The 22015-nt window shown below is 39.5% G+C and overlaps 2 protein-coding genes across 2 annotated transcripts; one reads left to right on the forward strand and one right to left on the reverse strand.

The window, feature by feature from the left end:
- The first annotated feature begins 70 nt into the window (after positions 1–70).
- On the forward strand, positions 71–10311 carry SLC25A32 (solute carrier family 25 member 32). The gene is made up of 7 exons (XM_058177237.1): positions 71–358; positions 1971–2121; positions 4112–4197; positions 5128–5288; positions 5751–5864; positions 9001–9146; positions 9964–10311. The coding sequence occupies exons 1-7, from the start codon at positions 163–165 to the stop codon at positions 10076–10078; spliced, it is 969 nt and encodes a 322-aa protein (XP_058033220.1). The 5' UTR covers positions 71–162; the 3' UTR covers positions 10079–10311.
- A 1284-nt stretch (positions 10312–11595) lies between these two features.
- On the reverse strand, positions 11596–21989 carry CTHRC1 (collagen triple helix repeat containing 1). The gene is made up of 4 exons (XM_058178593.1): positions 21253–21989; positions 16702–16923; positions 14433–14649; positions 11596–13613 (listed from the first exon to the last, which is right to left on the reverse strand). The coding sequence occupies exons 1-4, from the start codon at positions 21415–21417 to the stop codon at positions 13471–13473; spliced, it is 747 nt and encodes a 248-aa protein (XP_058034576.1). The 5' UTR covers positions 21418–21989; the 3' UTR covers positions 11596–13470.
- Between the last annotated feature and the right edge of the window lie 26 nt (positions 21990–22015).

Here is a 22015-nt window from a genome sequence, read left to right on the forward strand (position 1 = left end):
CTGTGAATGCTGCCGGGTGATTGGAGGATCAACTATGAGCGACTGTGGGTTGCTGCCTGTAAGAAGGAAGGTCAAAGGGAAATCTAGTGTCTACGGGTCTCGACCGGGGTCTTTTTTTTTTTCCTCCGTCCCCTCGGCTGCCTTTGCTTTCTTTCCCCTCTCATGAATTCAGCCGCTGTTCCAGACGTCCAGAGTGAGCTGGCGAGCTCTGCTGCTTCCCCCTCGGCTACTGCGGCCCCGGCGGCAAAGTCCTTGTTCAGGCACGTGCGCTACGAGAACCTGCTGGCCGGGGTGAGCGGCGGCGTTATCTCCACGCTGGTCCTGCATCCGCTGGACTTGGTCAAGATCCGCTTCGCAGGTGAGCGCCTCTCTTCTTCCCTTCCCTGCTGCCAAAGAAGCGGGCGTTAAATGGGCGCAGCAGGGTCGTTGCATGGGGGGGGGGAGAGTATGTGGCTTTGAATTCCCAAATGAAAGGTGGGATGTACAAGAAACATTTATAAGAATTAACTTGTGCTCCGTTGGGTATATTTATGCTGCTATTTTGGCGTAGATTTATTTCCAGAAATATTCCCCCATCACAGTTAATTCCTGAAAGGGACCGAGGACTGCCTCTTCCATCCAAATTTCTTCCATGATGCAAATTCCAAATTGGCAAGCTAAGGCTTGCGCGATGCTACAGGTAGTCCTCGACTTAGGACCACAACTGAGCTCAACATTTACGTTGCTAAGTAGGAAATTGGTTAGGTGTTGCCCTATTTGACGACCTTTCTTGTCACAGTTGTTAAGTGAATCCCTGCGGTTCAAGTTCATAACATGGTTGTTAAGTGAATCTGTCTTCTCCATTGATTTTGCTTGTCAGAAGGCTGGAAAAAGGTGGTCGCGTGACCCCGGAACACTGCAACTGTCATAAATATGAACCAGTTGTCAAGCATCCCAATATAAATCACATGACAATGAGTATTCTGCAATGGTCTTAAGTGTGAAAAATGGTCATAAGTCACTTTTTTCAGTGCCGTTGTAACTTTGAATGGTCACTAAATGAACGGTTATAAGTCACGTTTGAGCCTGGGTGGCACAGTGGTTAGAGTGCAGTACCGCAGGCTACTTCTGCTGCCTGCAATTTAGCAATTCAAATCTCGCCAGACTCAAGGTTTACTCAGCCTTCCATCCTTCCGAGGTGGATAAAATGAGGACCCAGATTATTGGGGGCAATAGGCTGATTCTGTAAACTGCTTAGAGTGGGCTGTAAAGCACTGAAGCGGTATGTAAGCCTAATTGCTATTACTATGTATGTCACCAAATACTGAATCTGATCTTTGGTTCATTCAGTCTTATTATTCCACTTTAGCACACTAGGCAGCTATTTAAGATAATCTTTTAACTTGAGCCCAGATACTTAATTTTCTACATAAAAAATGCTGTTCCAAGAAATTCTCTATTACCTGGATGTTTCTCTATTAAATGAATTTAGAAATGTAGGAATGGATGATACATCAGCTGCTTTTTCTGCCTGTGGAACTATTAACTATTGGGGAATCAGGATGAGAGGTTGTTAGCGTAACTTGTGGAGACGTAATGCATAAAATTGGAGTTGTGTTCTCATCAGGAGATAAAAAAACATACTGTGGTTGTCTTAGAGCAGGGATGTCAAACTCTTGTCGTCACAGCAGCCTCACCTGACATATCGGGACATTTTCTCTCTTCGCTAAACCAGGCGGGGGCAGAGCCAGCGTGTGACGCATCCGGCCTGCGGGCCACAAGTTTGACACCCCTGTCTTAGAAGCAGGGATCTCCAACCTTGGCAACTTTCAGACTTGTGGACTCCAACTTTGCTGGCTGAGGAATTCTGGGAGTTGAAGTCCACAAGTCTTAAAGTTGCCAAGGTTGGAGACCCCTGTCTTAGAGAGTCACATTGATCATTGATTCTAGAGCATACAGTTTTCAAACTGATTTCCAATTCTTTTGTATAGTGAATGATGGCTTGGAGCTGAGACCAAAGTACAATGGTATCTTGCATTGTTTGTCAACCATCTGGAAACAAGAAGGATTACGTGGTCTGTACCAAGGAGTGACTCCAAATGTTTGGGGTGCGGGTGCCTCTTGGGGTCTGTATTTTTTCTTGTAAGTTGAAGCTGTTTAAATGTCTCCCAGTTAATCCCAAAACAGTTTGGTTTTTTCCCATTTTTTTCACTTCCCCCACAGCAGATTAAACATGTTAACTTCGTCATCTATTCTAGGCTTAATTAGAAGATTTTATAGCACTAATTTAATACTTGTCAGTGGCCTATACTTGGTCTCACTACTGCTCCTTTGGATTATTATTTCCCAAACAATATCAAAAGCTTAACTTACTATTATGAACTTTAATAATGCTAGACCAGTATTTCTCAATCTTGGTAACACTGCCCTAGATCACTCAATAATTTTCATACAATTGGGGGCTTTTAAATTTCTCTTACTAATGTAGCTGTCAGGAATCATTGCCCAGTGGTTGAAAGGCAACTTGTGCAACTGATTTTTCTTTTCCTTTCCTCCTCCACATAGCCTCATGTACTCCCCAAGATCTTCTTTGGAGAGTTGGAGTCTTATCTAAGATTATTGGTTCTATCATACAAGACTGCATGGGAGAGCAGAAGCAGTAGCGAGGGATGTTGCAAGCTTCTGTCCATGATTTCAGATAATTTCTCTTTGCATCACATCTGTATTAGAGTTATGTATCATTTTGGATTGAGCTCCCAAAAAGGTGCTTTGGGATATGTGGGGGGTACTATCATAGCACCTCTCTGCAACTCTTTGAAATATTTTTCTAGGAAAAGATAAAGCTGCATTTTAGAATTGAAAACAGTGCTATGTTTGCATCCATGTTCTCTCCAAAACATTTTTAGAATCAAATATGAAACACTGCACAGTTCCCATCAGTATATAATACAGCACTGCTGTTTAGGATTGTGTCTTGATCACCTGTAAATTTTTATAGCTTATACCAGGAGCTTCAACAGGGAAGAAGTGAAGAGAAACATCAGTTATGTAAACTACCTTCCAATTTATTGGCCACTGAATATAATTAAAGATTGTCCAATATCATCATCTGTTGGGCTTTGGATTGTCACTTTCAATACGATTTCCAAACCTCCTACTTTGGCACAAATATATTGAGAATCCCATGTAAAGTGAGAGCAGGCCATATTTTATTGTCCATCAAGCACAGCAAAATATGAAAAGCTTTTTATCAAAGGGCATAGAGTCAGTTTAAGAAAGTTATCCACATTAACCGGGCATGTGTAAAATGGCTGTTTAATTCACGACTATATTTGGTGAGTTTATATTCTGATTTCCATTCCTATAAGAGCAATATACACAGACCTGGGATCATACAATGGCATGCAAACATTCAAATTCCCAAAATTGCTAACCAGCAAGATGGTAAATAAGCAAAAATGAGGGTTATTGCAATCTTGCTAGATTTTGTATTAAAGTTATACAGCAACCCAATAGATGGTGACTTGGACAGCCTACAAGAATAAATTCCTAATTAGAAAACCCAGTAAACTCCCCCACTCCACAACAACATCCACTTGATGGGCTCCATATCAACCTGGAATCCCCAGGTCCACTGACAAAGCCTTTTTTAAAGCGGGGGGGGGGGGGAGAGAGAGAGAGAGAGACACTGGTCTTACCTCTGCAGGGATAACATTCCACAGGGAGGGAGCCACAATAGAATAGGCTCTTTTCTTAGCCCCAGTAGGTAGACATTCTTGATAGAAGGGACCATAACATACCCTGCCTTCCCAATCTGCTGGGTCAAATAGATGTATTGAGAAAGGACAGCCCTTCAGATACATGACTCCAAGCAACATAGGGCTTAAAAGGTGATAACCAGCACCTTGAATTGGATCCAGAATTAAATTGGCAGCCAATGAAGCTCTGCAAGTAAGGTGACATCTAAAAGAGTTCTTAAAAACTCAAAAGCGGCATGGTGTTTTATGATATTCCCATAATATACTGGTATTTTTCTTAACAGCCAACATGCCTCAACTTTACTTAAACAGGTTATTTTAATGATTGCAAAACAAGTAATCTGGATTACTAATCTTCATATCTGATTCTTCAGCTACAATGCTATTAAAGCCCACAAGACAGAGAATAAGATGGAAAACCTTGGAGCAATTGAACACCTAGTGTCAGCAGCTGAAGCTGGTAAGAAATATATGAGCTATTTATAGCTGTACATATGTATTTATTTATTTATTTATTTTATTTATTTATTAAATTTTTATAACGCCCTTCTCCCAAAGGACTCAGGGCGGTGTACAGCCAGGATAAAACTCAATATATATACAATTAAAACCAGAATTTAAAACGAAGCAAATTGCAAAAAAAGGCCGACATTAAAATTTAAAAATTTAAAACCCTAAAACAATAAAACCCAATTTAAAATAGTAAAAACTATTATGCCAGTCCCGCTTGAATAAATAAATAAATGTAACTATTTGTAGCTATAGTATACTATATAGTATGCTATACTTTATTTTTGTTGAGTTACATTTCGTTCCGAAAATAATTTTGAACATCTAAAAATATATTTTTGTCCTATTGAAAGTACAAATGCTCAACTTGCTGAGTATTAGATCTTTAAAAAAAGATTATTTTTTCTAACACTTTCTTAGAAATTCTTATCCATACTTCCTGAACACAATATAAATATATCACAAATGTATTCCTAGTTTAACAGTACAAGTTATGCTGAGATCCATGTATTAAATGGATTTTCCTTTCAGAAAAGTTGATTTAGGATTATAATCAATGGTGGGATTCAGCCAGTACACACCACTTCGGGAGAACCGGTTGTTAACTGTCTGAGCAGTTTGGCAAACTGGTTGTTGGAAGAAATCATTAGGGCAGAGAACCGGTTGTTAAATTACTTCAATCCCACCACTGATTATAATTGTAGTTCTATAAAACTATTTGGTAAATATTTGCTACATAAGTATAGATACTGAGCTTTTTGAAAATTGAATGTATAAATTCCATGTAATGCATAAATCAGAAATTTTAAAATTATGTCTCAAGTGCTCTCTATAGTACAAAGGTACTATATTGATAGGATTTTCAAATTATATTTGATAGGAGTGATGACTTTGTGTATTACAAACCCAATATGGGTAACCAAGACTCGGCTTGTGTTACAATATGAAGCTGGTGCTGACCCGTCAAAGAAGCAGTACAAAGGAATGTTTGATGCTCTTATTAAAATATACAGGAATGAAGGTATACGTGGGCTATATAAGGTAAATTAATCAGGCTGGTCAAGAATTATAGTATTAGTATTTTATTATTAAATATGCTGAACAGTTATTGCATGGGTTTTGCTGCAAAAAATTTGTTGCTAAACTTCAGTTCTCATTCATGTATTTGGAATGTCTAAATTGCAATTAAAAAGTTTATTTTATTTTTTAAAAAATTATTAATACTTGTAGAATGCACATAATTGAATCATTGAAATATTGAAATTAAATAATTAAAGATAGGTTGAAATTTAAATTTAGAAAATGACTAGGATAAACTGGTACTTAAATTAGTATGGCCTTTATAGAATTCATAAAGCAGGCTGAATCTTTTCTATACAAAATATAATTTTGACCATTCCATCATTATATATGTATTGGCAATGCTGGATTTTAACCTTAAAACTGTATAATTGATATAATCTGATGGATGATTTTTACATTTTTTATACTTAACTATTTCAGGGATTTGTGCCTGGTCTCTTTGGAACCTCACATGGAGCCCTTCAGTTTATGGCTTATGAAGATTTAAAATCCCGATATAATAAATATAAAAATAGACCATCACATGTGAAACTGGTAAGATAAATTATAAATTAGAGGCATCTGCTTTACATAAAATAAATTGTTAGAGCTGTGCAACACATTCAAAGGATGTATCACAAAGCATCATAACTTGAAATGTTTAAATCAAATGTCTTCCAGAAGACATGAAGTGGTTAATTGGAAAGCTTTCCCAGGTCATCACTATGTGTGCTTGTGTGTGTGTGTTTGTATAACTGATTCAATATATGTATACTTATCTATATATATAAAAGCAAAATCCACTCACTCATCACAAAATCTCCAGAACTGTAAAGCCTACAAACTTGAAATTTGACACATACATTCCTCTTGGCTTCTAGGTGCTTGCTAAGAAAGGATTTTTTCGAAATGACCATCAGATCATTAGTATTTTATATGCAGTATATTCATTTACAGTAATTAATGTGCTCTGATGCTAAGGAGTTAGACGGTCTACTCCCCCTCCCCACCTGGAAAGTTCCAACTGCCAGTTGCCTCATATTCCGTTACCTCAGTTCAAACTGGCAGACGTTCCACTCCTTCACTCAGGAGCAGTCTGGGGCTCCTTACAGTACTAAACGTTGCTACCTGGCCAAAATGTCTACGCCTTCCACCTATTCAACTGCTTCTGAACGCAAGGCAGCGGGAGAGATACTCCCTTATAAGTTTCAATCACTGACCACCACTGAGCCAACTGATTGTGAACTGAATTTCTCCTGCGTAGTGTCCCAGCCCCAAATCACTTCTTACACTGACATCCTCAGTTCAGATGAATCTGTTCCTTCTACTGTAACACCAGTTAAAGGGAAAAGATGGAAAAAATGCAGGAAAAGATTTACAGATGCAATTAGGAAAACACAAGGGAAGCTGCAAAAAAGTATCGTCAAAGTCATCCCGAAGTCAATAGGCTGTAAAAAAGTATGCCTCTAATAACCCCTACATTAATCAGGCAGCTACAGCTAAATATGCCAACATTCAAAGTGCAGGGGTAGATCTACCACAGGATAGGGAATATCATGGCGGTCCCTCAGCAGCAGCCTTCATTTCTCCAGATATTCTTTGTTGGTGATGATGACAATGAGAGGGACATCCATTGTGGAATCTACCAGTTAGTTCAATTTATCATGCCCAATCACATAGTTTCGTAGCAAAGCAAGGGTATCCAGCTAGTGTGTAATATATACTTCTTGTACATTTTCTTGTTCATTAAGATGTCTCATAGAACTCCATCTTCTCATGTTTAATTTGATACTGTAATAATTTGGTGTGTCTCAAGAAGTGAAGGATATATTGGACATAAAAGTGGCAGTTCAACTGTATTATAGGATAATGATATAATATGACTTATTTGATATGGTACAACAGTTTGGTAAGTTTTCAGTTACCTGATTAACTGGAGTAAATTTCATATAGTTCTTATACATTTTAATGTATATATAGGAATTTGTAAAAAGCAGGTTGTTTCTTTATTTGTAGAGGTAAACATTTCAAACTGTTTACTCAGATTAATATTACAATAAATAGTAAAAAATATAATCCCAAATGTGCTTTTTCAAAAGGCAACTGGACTTTATTTGGTTTTCCTTGAAGACATTTAGCGTTTCTTCCAGGAAGCTTCCGCAGTTCTGAGAATCTAAATGTCTATGGACAATCTCTGAGAATAATAGACATTTTTAAAAGCTTTATTTTTTATACAGTATATGGAAAAAGATAAATACTTTGATAATTACTTCAACATTGGACAGGTACTTACAAGGATCCTATATAAATATTTGTAAAAGGGGAGATTCTCATGACTGTGGCTCTTGCTTGGGGTTTACCCATATGAAGGAAAACTGCAAGAACTTGGTTCTCCTGTACCTGTCATGCACATATAACCAGGTCAGGAAATACGGGTGTCAGGCGTATTCTGTCCTTGACTGATTTGTATGTAAACATTGCAGGCTTACACTAGTTTTGCATAAGGAGTGCCCAACTTGAAGTAGCTCAGATTAGTTGGATTAGAAAAGAAAGTGGGCTGATAAATTATTAACGTTTTGAAGGACAGCTTCCTAAATTTTATCTAAATTACTCTTGCATACGATGGTGGATATTTACCTATCCTGACTTTCTTGTTTATTACTGGATATACCAACTGATGCCATGACAGTAGCCTCGTTCTTTTTCCATCAGGATTTTGCTGCATTTCTTCATTAAAAGCTGAAAAGCATATTTTGAAGGTATAACGTTATGAAGAATAGTGGATTTATCCATCATGGGGCATGGTTTAAAAAAAAGTGTATTATGTTATAATGGAAAGATGGTGTTGCCTTGGATTATTGTCTTGGATTGATATGTACGCCTCTCAGTTTTTGAACCATCAATCAAAATAATGAAGAAAGTTACCAACATTACTTGACTTATCCAGGAGTTTAATGCTATATTTAAACAGGAGCTATTGAAGATATATGTGGTGTTTTTCTCCTTTTTTTAATTTTGGCATGGTCAAACAAATACCTAAAAGACCACATGCACTGGCAATTTGGGAAAGATAAATTGCAGTAAGCTTTCCAGAAGGTGCAGTTACCTCAAGTTTGAGTAAGGGTGCCTCACCCACATCAATCTTTTGTGAAGCGTCGCTGCCACTGCTTTGCACAGCTGTGTAAACCATCAACATGACATGGGTGCAACATTTGTGTAGACCGAAAAAAAGAATACACTGCTGAGTTAAAAATGGTACATTTCTTTGATTTTGCAAGAGTTGAGAACTAATTGTCAGCTTTGGAAGCCATACTAGGCCGGAAGCTTCCCTGCTGCCACTTTCTCATGTGTGGGGAAGTAGGAGGGGGGAGATTTAGTAGACATAATAGCATTCTTCCTGTCGGTCAAGGTCAGGCCGATCCTGCATCTGGAGAAGGAGTGGTCGGAGTGCTGTCTCAAAATGGAACGGTTACTGATTGGAGCATGTGATCGACTGAGGAGTGAGGGGAGGGTTTTAGGGGTTTTGATTTACTGAGGGAAAACCCGGATCTCTCAGATTCGGATTTTTCCAGATGTGCCAGTTTACCTATCCTAGTAAAAGAAATTTGAAAGATGCCTGCTTCAGAGTTTTTACTTGGGGAGGGGTTTTTCTGGAATGCTGACACTAATATTGGTCCCTTTCCATTTTTAGAATACTTTAGAATATATTACCATGGCAGCATTATCCAAAATATTTGCAGTCACGGCAACATACCCATATCAGGTTGTGAGGGCACGTCTCCAGGATCAGCACAACAAATACTCTGGAGTACTTGATGTCATCCGTAGGACATGGAGGTAGGCCTAGGAATGAAAATAGTCAGATTTTTTTTCTATCTTAACCTTCATTTTTTCAAGATTATTAAATATTTATTTCAGAGGGAAATGTGGAGATTTCTACATTGGAATTAAAGCAGAGAGCTGTGAACATTCCCCTTAGAACTATGAACCAGGATGAGATTTTCTCAGGTTTTAGCAGAGAAAAAGCCAAATATCTGACCTTATTTTTCTCACTTTCCCATTTATTTTTCTTCTGTGTAATAACATTTAGAATATAAGCCTATGAATATGGACAGTTTTTACATGGGGCAATACCAGTCACCATCCAAATATGTGCAAATACCTTTTAATGAGATATCAGTACATGTTTATTTATACCTTCCTGAAACCAAAATTTATCTAGGAATTATGATGTAACATTTCTATATTTGGAAATATAAAAATCCTATAAATAATTAGTAATGAGCCATGTTGGTGCAGTGATTAGAATGCAGAATTGCAGGCCAATTCTGCCAACTGCCAGCAGTTTGATTCTTACCAGCTCTAGGTCAACTCAGCGTTCCATCCTTCTGAGGTTGATAAAATGACCCAGATCTTTGGAGGCAATGTGCTGCCTCTGTAAACTGCATAAAGGGGACTGTAAAGCACTATGAAGCAGTACATAAAGTGCTAGTGCTAAGTGCTAATTACATTCACAGTCTGGTTTTCTGCAATAGGTAAATTGACAATAATCCAGGAATACAGTAAGAACAGTATAAAAATAGCATTTGAGTTTGTTGAAGCAATTTATAAACCAATTGGAAGTTTTACAGAAATCTCTTCTGCTTTTCCACAGGAAAGAAGGAGTTCGTGGATTTTATAAAGGAATTATGCCAAATGTAATACGAGTCACTCCTGCATGTTGTATCACCTTTGTAGTATACGAAAAAGTATCGCATTTGTTACTTTGACTTAATAATAAATGAAGATTGAATATTGATTTCATATATTGTTCTGCATCCTTTCAGTGAAGCAGGAATGCCAACACCTGTCTGGCATAGATTTTTTTTTCTGGATTCGTATTTGTCAGTTTCATTTGTAATATCTTTTACATGGACCAAGGTCACCCGCAAGTTGGTATGTTTCAGATATATTTTATTTTGATCTCTGTAAGTATCTCAAAATAAATTGTTCACATTATTATCCTCGGTGAATTTTCCTTTTACTTCTTAGTTAACAAGGCTTAATATGAATTTAAAAAAATAATGAACAGGACTAAAGACATACAAGTTGTCTTTGCTTAACAACTGCCCTTTTTAGCAACTATTCAAAGTTATGACAGCACTGAAAAACTAACTTTATGACCTGTCTTCATATTTATGATTGTCTCCATGTCCCACAGTTATCATTTGTATGCTTCACAGCTGGCTTCCAACAAGCAGAGTCAATGGAGAACTTGGAAGTAAAATTGCAAGTCACAGTCACATGACATCTTGCTTAATAACCGTGGAGGAAATTGACATTCTAAGTCCAGTGTGTGTGTCTCACTTAACATCTGTATCACTTAGCAAAGAAATTACTGTTTCCAATTGTTATTAAATGAGGGTGCAGTAACATTTTGCTTGATAAGCAAGACTATCATGTTTTTCTTATTGTTATGAAATTGGGACTAAAACTGTGCTGAAATAGTTAAATCAATATTTATAATTAAACAATAATTATATGACATTGGAATGAATAAATAGCATAACAATGGCTTGCAGGTAAAAATATTGCCATTAGTGATTTCTGCCATTGCTCCAATTGTATTGCTCTTTGATTTATATTTTGCCTGTCTTCCAAAAGTGTACTTTTTTTTTAACCACTCAGAATGATTTGTTCACCCAACATATTGCTGTTCCTGTTACCCCAATCTACTTCTCCCAATCTAACCAAGACAGGGCAAGGAATATTAGCAACTGCTGAACAGTCTAACCACATTGGCCTTGATTGTATTTGCATTTGTTCACAAAGAAGTATCACTTGAGTTTTTAAGTTTGCCTAGAATGATATAATTTCTTGTATATTTATATTTATCAAAAACTTTGTAATCTATCTATCTGTGGGTCTGTGCTACTTGCAGTAGCACCATAATCCATAATAAAAGAGTGTGGAAACAAGTTTTTTATTATTTGGAAAAAAATCAGAAGGGTTCAGATATAAAATCTTTTCTACCTGCTTTAACAAAAAAAAAGTACCAGAACAAACATTTTCACTACTCAAATAGCAAGCTAGGTACGTTTTAATTGTTTTAGTCAGAGGACAGAATTGTTGCCATAGTATGTAGTAGTACGGCTTGGATTAGAAGAATCTCACTTATTGTAAGTAATGTAAATAAATTATTAAAACCATTACAAACTTTTAAAATTCATATGAAAGATATGTACAAAATAAATTTGGCAATTATTATAAACATTCCAATTTCTTCTCAGAAAGGGAATGAAGGGCCAAGGTTTTTTAAAAATGTGAATGAACTCACAGTTTTGCCTCCTCTTTGGTTTGATCAGTGTTCTCTTGAAATTGTGGAAAACTTGAACAAGTTATAGTAAGATTTTCAAAAGGAACAAAATCTAAATTTCACATTTAAACTACTAAGACATAGATGGTTAAGAATATTTTGTTCGTGAACTAATAAAATGATTAAAAAAAACTAAATTATATACCTTAGAAACACTAAACCTTTTAAGTTAAAGAATATGTTGACTTAATTTTTAAAATTCTGTTTAAGCTAAAGGTTTTTTAAAATGGTAACATTCAACAAAATTGCAAAAGAATTACCAGTATAAACACAAAAATCTTACATGTATATTTCCACATAATCTAATTTTGAGGCTTCATATATGTCTTACTGATATCAAGTCATACAAATAGGAACAAAGAGTAATAATGTCTCTAAACTCTGCCAGCAAACAGCTACAGCTAACATTTGAGATCAAAAGTTCTCAAAAAAATTTACTGTATGTATTTGTAAATACTTTAAAAATTAATCTTTTGTTCATATTTGTAGTATCCTATAGAGCAGGGGTGTCAAGCTTGATTTCATTGAGGGCCACATCAGGTTTGTGTTTGACCTTGGGAAGGGGGTGGCCGGGGGGGGGGCAGCATGACATCACTTGTGTTAGGGGACACCTGTGGTGGCCCGAGTGCTTTGCCAGTGAAAACGGGCTCCCAAACTTCTTTTTCAGCTGGGACGACCTCCTGCAACCATCTGCCAGTGAAAATGGAGCTTGGGAAGTCTGTGCGCGGCCCTCACGAGCTCCGTTTTACTTGTAGAGGCACCACAAGACAGTCCTTTATTATTTCCAGAGTGTCCCTGCGGGCCAGATCTAAGCACCCCATGGGCCAGATCTGGCTCCCAGGTCTCAAGTTTGACACCCCTGCTATAAAAGTTAAATTGTATGTGAATATGGTGTACATAGATTTAAAAATCATGTTCCTTTATGCATTTTACTAACTTTTATGTTTAAACTTTTAGTTAACGACTCACATTCATACACTGACTTGCTCTTACATTTTTATTAAAATCAAAAAATTACATATATCTTCCACCATGCCTGGCATAGCTTCTATGCATATATAATACATCAAGACAACAATACACTAAATAATAAAAATACAGGTTTACTAGATTACTGTACTACAATTGCAGTAATTTTTGCTACATCATTTTATTTTATTGTTTCACACATCACAAGAAAATTAGTTGTCTAACTTCTTTTCAAAAGGAACTTGAAGCTTAGAAAACAAATCATACATTGGGGGGAATGGAGAAGATACTTGAATAAAAAGTTGCTTTTTTAAAAATATAAAATTAACATTGGATATGTAATTTTCTTTTCAAACAAATAGAAGGATATATAGAATTGATAGAAAAGTAATCATTAATACAGATTTCTCCTTTTAAGATCTATATTCCAAAATGCTGTAGAAAAATGGTAAGGATACATAGAATAAAAAAATGGAACATTAATTGTCTACTGATATTTCTGTAAAACCTCCATGGATGCCAGCACCAGGCTGGCTCCTGTGGATTCAAGAGTTAAGCAGGCCCAGTCTAGGTTAGCACAGACCATGAATTCCCAAGAAATCCAAAAACATCTTGGAAACAAATCACTTTTGTGTAGGTGGCAAAAACTACACATACACTTAACTGTTAAATCATCTGAAGTCAAACGTGGCTCAAAAGAGATTTTTACCTTATTTCTATAAATAAGATTTGTGCACTATAATCCAATGTATATTTTCATGTAGAAAAACAAACCAATAAGAGGTTGCATAAAGTCCTGGATGTTGTTTTGGGGATAGCAAGAAGAGGTTGAAAGCTCTATTTTGGCAGTTCCTCTATAATTATGCGAGACACCGAGTTCCATCCCGTTGATGCATCTCCTCTTGGGTAATCTGAGCAAGTCCCAACCCAAATGGCAATATCCACCAATCCAGCATTGATTCCTTCACATAATCCTTCCACTGTTTAAAATATAAAATGCATTGATTTCACCCATAATCCATTGCAAACATTAAAGACTAACCATGGAAAATAGCATTCAGCAATCGAGGCAATCAGCAATTATAATATTTGGCAGGATACAAAGGGAAGGGAAGAAGAATGCCTAACCCCACCTCTCTTGCCATCCTCTTGAATCTCTCTCGCCCTTCCATCTCAAGTTCTATACATGTTATCCGTTTAAAATACATTTTGTCGATTAGCCTGAAGTATATATAAGAATTAATATGGGAGAGAAATTGCACTTGTTCCTTGAGGTTTGTTTTAGAAAGGTGAAGTCATTAATATATAAAAACCTCATTGCTCTTTTAGTAAAAAATAAATGGATTTTTATTTTAACCGTTTATCATTTCTCTTGGATGTTTTTTTTAGTCTGGGTTTCTTACTATTAAAATGGCACTGCAGAAGATAAAGATTATTATTCTTTGCATGCCTTTTATCTACAATTAATCATGTACTCTCTTTTCTGGATTTACATGATTCAGTTTCTATGAAACTCCAAGCCAAATATGTTTGGCTAGTTTGTGGTCCAGTATTTAGTGACAATTCAGACTTGGTTAGCATTGTATCTGCTTCATAGCACTTGAATTAAATGTTTTAAGATTGGGAAAGACTCTAAATTTAAACTCCTCTCGCTATTTAGCATCTGAAAAGAATATTGAGCTATACCAATCCATTGACTTGTCGTAAGAATTTTATTCTTTAAATCCCCAATCATTTCACATAAGAGCATGCCCTTTAGCATGAAATGCTTGCTTTTATGATACGACTCTAGTACATACCTGAAGATGTGCGATGTATATTAATAGTAGAATTTAACTCTGGGCTTCCTTGATCTAAATAAATTATAGCTTCAATAGGAAGTGGTCCAGAGCACTCGGCCCCATTAAAAGTAAAATACCAGCGTTGACAGCAGGCATTTCTACATTTAAGTCGAAGTGATCCACTGAAAAGAACTCTTAAAGCACTGTTGGTACGCATCTTGGTGAATGTACATTCCTGTGAGAAAAGAATAAGTGAAATTTTGTAGAAACCACAATTATCTTGAACAATTGCTGTTCTCCAATGGGGTAACCCCAAGATATGCCGGAGCTATTCATAAAGACCAATTTCATAAAACTCAGACAAAAAAGTGATGGGGGAGGGGGAAGTGCCAGTTGATAATGATGAATGAATTGTTCCAATTGAGCAGTCCTTGTACTTAAGATATTTTCTTTTAACTAAACAATTTATCCAGTGAAACAGGCAAGGCATCATTTCATACAATAAACTTTCTGACTGAGGAAGATTCTTTGTGTTGTGTGTTGATGAAAGTGCTGAAGAAATCTGTTGAATTTGTTGGCTGAGTTCACACCTAAACCAAGTTTACAAACCAGTGGCTGGATCACAGACTAGGCCAAAACCAAACAAGCCACATTGTGGCTTAATGTGCAGAACCAGTCAACAGGTCCATCTAGATCAAAATGTCTAATCGAAAATCTGTTTAGTTTCAATCAGCAATCTTTTTCACCCAGAAAAAGAAAAGTCAGAAACTTTTTAATGCAAAATATGCATTTAGCTACTAAGCTCTATCAAAAGTTAAGGGGTCATAATCACAGATACTGTTTTGTTTTAAATGTCTTTCTATTGAATGGCTTTCATGCATTAATCAATCATTCTGAAGCTGCAAAAACTGACTGCCTATTTTGAATAACAGTATTAAAAGCCCATCTGCTCTTAACTCATTAAAATTGTTACTTCTTCACATTGCCATATATGATTAGGCAGACAAGTTGATTGTAATCATGTTGAAGTGTTTCCTGTCTAAATCCTAATGCTGTACAAAATACTGTATTTAAATCTATGAATTACTGGTTTTCTGCCAATGCTAAATTCAATTTGAGGGGCCACCTTAGGCTTACTAGGACCTTGATCAATGATGCCAAGATGTCACCAAACAGGACTAGGCCAAACATTGGGTGCCATGCGAGGTCATAGTAAAGTGGTTTAAGGGAGTGGGGGAATTAAGACCTGCAAATACCGACTGTATCCCTTAAAGCAGGGGTATCAAACTCAAGGCCCGTGGGCCGAATGCAACCTGCAGGGTGCTTAGATCTGGCCCGCAGGGCCGTCCTGGAAACAGCAAAGGTGTTTCTGGCCCACAGTGTCTCTGCCAGCAAAAATGGAACTCGGGAGCCCCTTCTCGCTGGCAGAGCGCTCGGGCCACCACAGGTGCTCTCCAACATGAGTGACATCAAGCTGGACATGCGCACTCTGGCCACACCCATCCCGGCCCCCCAAAGTCAAACACAACCCTGATGCAGCCCTCAATGAAATTGAGTTTGACACCCCTGCCTTAAAGCATCCCCAAAATATTGAAAATTCTATAATCTGGGGATTTTAAGAGTGCCTGGAGTTTTTGCAATGCTTAAGACTCGCCAAAGCATGCACAGGGGATGAAAATGATGGCTGTAACTGTATAATCAAAGACCCACTCTCTCCCTTACTGAAACCTAAAAAAACAGAACAAACATTTCTGCCAGCTCCAAAGATGATCTGGAACCATACATGGCTGCAGGCAATCTACCTTTGCCAAAACTGGATACTACGTATCCCCTGCTAGTGAATAGATGATTAGTCAAGCACAGGGGTCGGCAACCTTAAACCCTCAAAGAGCCGCAAAGGTTCTAACTGGAATCCTCCAGTTCAATTCTGGAGCCAACCAGAAGTCTGGTTCCCCCACCACAGAGTCTCCTCCTAGTGCGGTGTTCTTTTTCCTCTACCTGTCCTTACCAAAAGTCCTATCAATTGTGGACCTGACTGAAAAACCCGCCCCTTGCCATAAAGTCTCCTACTGGCACACCATGCTTTCCCCTCCCCCCCGCAACTGGAAGCTCCTCTCAAATTTGTGGCGCCGACCAGCGACAGGAAGCCACAGCAGAGGGATGAAAGAGCCACATGCGGCTCCAGAGCTGCAGGTTGCTGATCCCTGGTCAAGCAAAAGCAATATGGAACAAATTCTTCACCATATCTTGGTGGCCTACATGTTATGCTATAGTTGCGCTTACTTACTGCGATTTTTCCAAGGTCTATGCCATAGTTCAAGGCACTCCACGAACATTGCTTATAGTTAGGGGTCCATGATTCCTCAAAGCTTTCTTGCATGCATTCTCCTTTTTCTCCTTTAAGCCCATCTCTGCCAGGGATACCTGGCGTGCCAGGGATTCCATTGACTCCAGGGTTTCCATCCCTTCCAGGAAGACCAAGAGGTCCTTGCATACACATCCCATTATACTGAGAAACAAAAAGGTACGTTGGCAACACACAGGCATTATTATATTTACTTAAGATAAAGAGAACAATAGTACAAAAATGGTAGATTAGATGGGGGGGGGAACCCACATATTTTGCAAACTGAAAATGATTCTCCCATTTGGGGAAAAATAGTCATAATTTCAAGTGAATATAATGTTTATTTCAAATAGACAATTCAGTTTGTGTTTACATTTTTAAGACAACTTGAAATCAGAGTATAGGGGAACATGTATCGCATCTAGAGGGAGAAAAAATACTTGTATAATTATACAGTCCTTGAAACACTCTATAAAATCCACATTACAGTATTTCGAACACAACCAGGTAAATTGCAGTACAAATCAATCCCATCACTCCTTTAATCTCTAGTCATATAATCCAAAACATTTATATTTCAAAATAATTCTCAGTAAATCAAACAGATGTAAATTAAAATTAAAAAGATAACTTCACATCAGTCTTCATTACTTCTGACCTGATCAACACATCCATGTGTTATGCAATTGGCAATGTGCAAAGTGGTTTTTCAGCTTCTCAATCTAGGCTACAATCTTGGGGTTTTCTTTTATTGGTCTTCCACCGAAGCATTAACCTGGTCAGATATTCAACCATAATTATCTTCCAACCTCAGAAAAGGTTGGTCCAGATGCTGCCACCTGTTGGTGGGGCTTGCTCCACCGGTATCAACCATCTAGAGCTGTGATGGCGAACCTATGGCACACGTGCCACAGGTGCACACAGAGCCATCTCTGTGGGCACGCAAGCCAGGTCAGCTCCACCGCACATACCCCCAAACCTCTCCCAGCCAGCTAATTTTTGGGTCTCTGCTGGGAGACGTACGCGCGCACACAGGGGGTGGGGGTCGTGTGCATATGCAGGGGGAGCGTACGTATGCGTGGGGGTGGGGACTGGGGGGCATTGCATTATGGGCATGGGCGCGCACACGCTGTCATGCATGCGCACGCACTTTCAGCACCCAAGGGAAAAAAGGTTCACCATTAATGATCTAGAGCAAATCTGAATTCTGCTTTCCTCCTACCCAGCAAAAGGGTTTTCCTTATGTACATCTATAATGTGTATTTCTTGTTCTGGCTTATTAAAAGTAAGTGATGAATTCCCAATTACCTCTTCTTATGCTGCCTGGCTACCCAGCTTGGAGATGTACAGGGGGCTTCTGTTTCCTCAAGAGGCTTTTAGAACAGTGACCCATGGAGGAAGAAATGAAGTAAGCATCAAGAATCTGTCACATGCACTTGGTATTATCTTCTCCCCTCTTATTAAGATCACTGAGAGCAGCTGCCTTCTCAGAAGATCCTCTGCTTGAGGAATTCTCTTCCTGAGTAATCAATTCCCATCAGAGATAGGGTTATTAAAGCAACCATAAATATTCCAAATTAGGGCTTGAGTTGCTTTGTTTTCATTTTCTCCCTCTGTTGTCTTTTCCTTCTGTGCTATGAATTTGAGGACTAAGGCACCAATGTTGTTAATATTAAACGTATCACAAAACACAAATACCTGTATGTCTCAGAGACCACAGCTCTCATTCTCTTTTCCTCTGTTCCAAATTATGATAGGCTACAGAAGTACGATTTTGTTCAACTGCTCTTAATCTTAATGACATACAGTGTATTTTAAAATTTGATTGTAGGTTTTTAGTTTAATTTCTTTTTTTAATCCTTCTGTATCTTCTTGATTTAGTTTTGTTGTTTAGTTAAATAAAAAAAACCAGCCAACAAGCATTTCTCCTGTTTTCTTTATGCTCTGTTGTTGTTTCACTTTTTGACAAACTCTGCTCAGAAATGGATAGTACAAACTTAGTAGGAGCCAAGTAAAATAGAGCAGAATTTATAATAATAGGTTATTTCTTCCAAGCCTTCTCTTAAGAAGAGAGGGCAGAATTAACCAGTTTGCTACTACTATTGTCAGTGCCAGTAAACACAGGGGAACAGCATCTTGAAAACAAAATGCTATTTCTAGAAATATGAGGAAAAGTAAGCAGCATAATCAACATTTCTGAAGTAATCTGTGAGGAGATTATATGCAGCCATTCCTAAAAGTATCTGGCTCACTCTAAGAGTATGTGGAATTTCTGAGGCAGGCAGGACTGACTAGAATATCAAACCACGTCTGAGGAAAGCCACATTTTGAAGGAGTGAGGCAGACAAAAAGCGGGTGGGTGGGTGGATGGGTGGGAGGGAGAAGAGGAAGAGGTCCTCATAAACAAATGGTTTTACAGCAAAAGTCCATTTCTGAACCAAATTCCAGCTACAGAGCACTGAAGAAGCGTTCCCCAACATTATGGTGCCCTTCAGAAGTATCTGAATGGCTTTGTTAGCTAGGAATTGAAGCCTGGAAGGCACAGAAGGATGTCCCAAAGGCTTCATAGTTTTTCTTCAAATTAAAATGATCTTCAATAAACTCAAAATCTGGTACACTTCTTTACAACAGTACATCCCCTCCATTTGATCTTGCTTTTATGCCTGAATTACCAACTATGTTTAGCTGTCCCTAAGCAGTTGGCAGAGTCCCTTTGACCTGGGCTGATCATGAAAACCTGAGCAGGATCAGACCTGGTTAGTATTTGGAAAAGAGACTACCAGAAAAAAATAGGGTTGTAAGCTAGATGGAAAATGAAAAGATATTCTTGGATTTAATTGCTGTGTCTATGGAACCAGAAGTCAAGCTCAACTTGAAGTCTATACGGACACTCATGCCGACAAATGTACCATTTTAATTCCAAAGCATGTTGCTTTCAGATAGATTTTCTCATACAAGTAAATTCCACTCTCTCTACACTGCAGAAATAAGGTATAGTAATGACTAAAGACATAATTCCCAAGACTAAATATAATGATTCCTCCAGCTTACAAAGGAATGCCTTCAGTGAGGAAAAATGTTTCAGAAGCCACTAATCTCCCTAAATGCTCAACTCAATAAATCACCAAGACTGGAGTAAACCAACTAAGTTACTCATCCTCTGAGTCCCACCACAGCAGATGGCCAAGCTGTCTTTCCTTCAATTGTTGGTATCCAAATTCCAATTTCAGCCTCATCTTATTTACATAAGGATTCTTGAGAATAAGATGGCTTACCTTATTTGGCATACTAAGAGGGAAAACTGAGACCTAATTTAAGAGAAGCTAACTTCATTCAACTATGCCTAGAGAGAGTTTTGCACAGGAAAAAAGTTCTCTGGTGTAAACCATGCTACACGAAATGACACATAGGCTTGATTTCAAGGCTGAGAGTTAGTAAAATATAAAATATAGGAAGAATCAGTGCATCCATCTCTTTACTGCCTAATGTCCTCCCATCCACTTTTCTTTTCTCTTCTCTTTATCATGTTTGATTTTAATTGAAATCACCCACCCTTTTGTACTATTATTGTTAGAATCAATATGATTGTCAAAGTGGTGGGATTCAGCCAGTTCTCTCCGGATCACAAGTCGGTAGCGGCGACTGCAGGAGGCTCCGCCCGCCCATCTGGACTTAATGCACGACTACTGTGCATGAGCATAAGGCTGTGTGCATGTGCAGAGGTGGCGCATGCGAGCGAAGCAAGCGAGTGAGCACACTTACTCACATCTGCGAACCGGTAGGGAAGGTAAGTGAATCTCATCCCTGGATTGTCACTAACAGAAGAGCAACCTACTCCTGTAACAAAGCTGTGCATCAGAGGAAAAGGCAAGATACTACACTTAGGATTGCCCTCCCCACTCCCCCATCCAGAATGTGCACAAAGGAAGTCCTCAACGTACAACCACATATTAAGCCCAAAATTTATGTTGCTAAATGAGACGGTAGTTCACCGAGTTTTGCCCCATTTTACAACCTTTCTTACCACACTTGTTACCTGAATCAGGGCACTTGTTAAGTGAACCACACTATACTTAAGTGAATTCGACTTCCTTATGGACTTCCCTTGTCATAAGGTCGCAAAAGGGGATCCCATGACCCTGGGACACTGCAACCGTCATAAATCTGAACCAGTTGCCAAGCATTTGAATTTCGATCACTCGACCCAGGAGATGCTGCAAGAATCCTGAAGTGCAAAACCCAGTCATAAATCCCTTTTTCTGTGCCGCTGTCACTAAACGAACTGTTGTAAGTCGACGATTGCCTGTACATATCTGCATCTTTACAAAAAAAGAAGACGAAGCCGCCCCACCTCGTCCCTTCACGCCAAGGGACGGAGCCTGTCCCCGAGAGGAGACACGAAGCGCCCGGAGGCGCGCGGGGTGCCCTCCTCTCTTGCGGTGCCCTCCTGCCCCCCGCACCGCCTGATCGCCCGCCTGGCCCTCCACTCACCACGTCCACCACCTCCCGCTGACGGAACGCCTTTTGTTTCCCTTTCTGCGTGTCGGTCGAGGTCCCGGGCGACGAAGCGGCCGCCAGCAAAAGCAGCGAAAGCAACAGAGCAGTAGAAAGCGTGGCCGGGCAGCCCGGTGCGGCGCCGGGAGACGACCGTTTCATGGTCGGCGAGAGCTGGCGGGCTGCGAGCTGGCAAGGGCTGGCCGCTGCGCCGGTGAGCGCAGATGAAGCGGGCAGGGTCCCGCCAGGCGCAGCCACACAGACGAGGCTTTCACCGCCGGAGAGCGCCAGTTCCCCCTGGGGGCGGTCAGGAATGCATCGCTGGCTCCCCTCTGAAAGGGGCGCGCCTCCACCCGACTTGCTGGGGCCGAGGGGGGAGAGCCAGTCGGGGGCGAAAAAGGCGGCGAAAGTAACTCTCCCCCGCCACTTTACTCAGGGCGAGACAGGAGGGAGGCCGGGCGGCGTCGGGGCGGGTAGCTATGCGCTTTCCCGCTCGGTCCCTGCGGCGCTCCGGCCTTCTCGACCACGTGGGGGCGCGGCGGGGTTCCCCTGCTCGCCATCCCGCCAACAGGTTGGCCTCTCCCGCTCGTGGGGATCGTTTGGGAGGAAGAGCGGGCTTTGGGAAGCGGCCTCGTCTTTTCCACCTCGATCCTGACGCGTCGCCTTGCCGGGGAGCGCGAGTTGAGGGCCCGGCTCGCCGGCTGTTGCACAAAGGAGGCTCCTCGCCAGGTCCTTGAGCCCGGCGGCCGATCTTCAGAGC

The sequence above is a fragment of the Ahaetulla prasina genome, chromosome 3 (assembly GCF_028640845.1).
Source record: "Ahaetulla prasina isolate Xishuangbanna chromosome 3, ASM2864084v1, whole genome shotgun sequence".
In the NCBI taxonomy this organism is placed as follows: domain Eukaryota; kingdom Metazoa; phylum Chordata; class Lepidosauria; order Squamata; family Colubridae; genus Ahaetulla; species Ahaetulla prasina.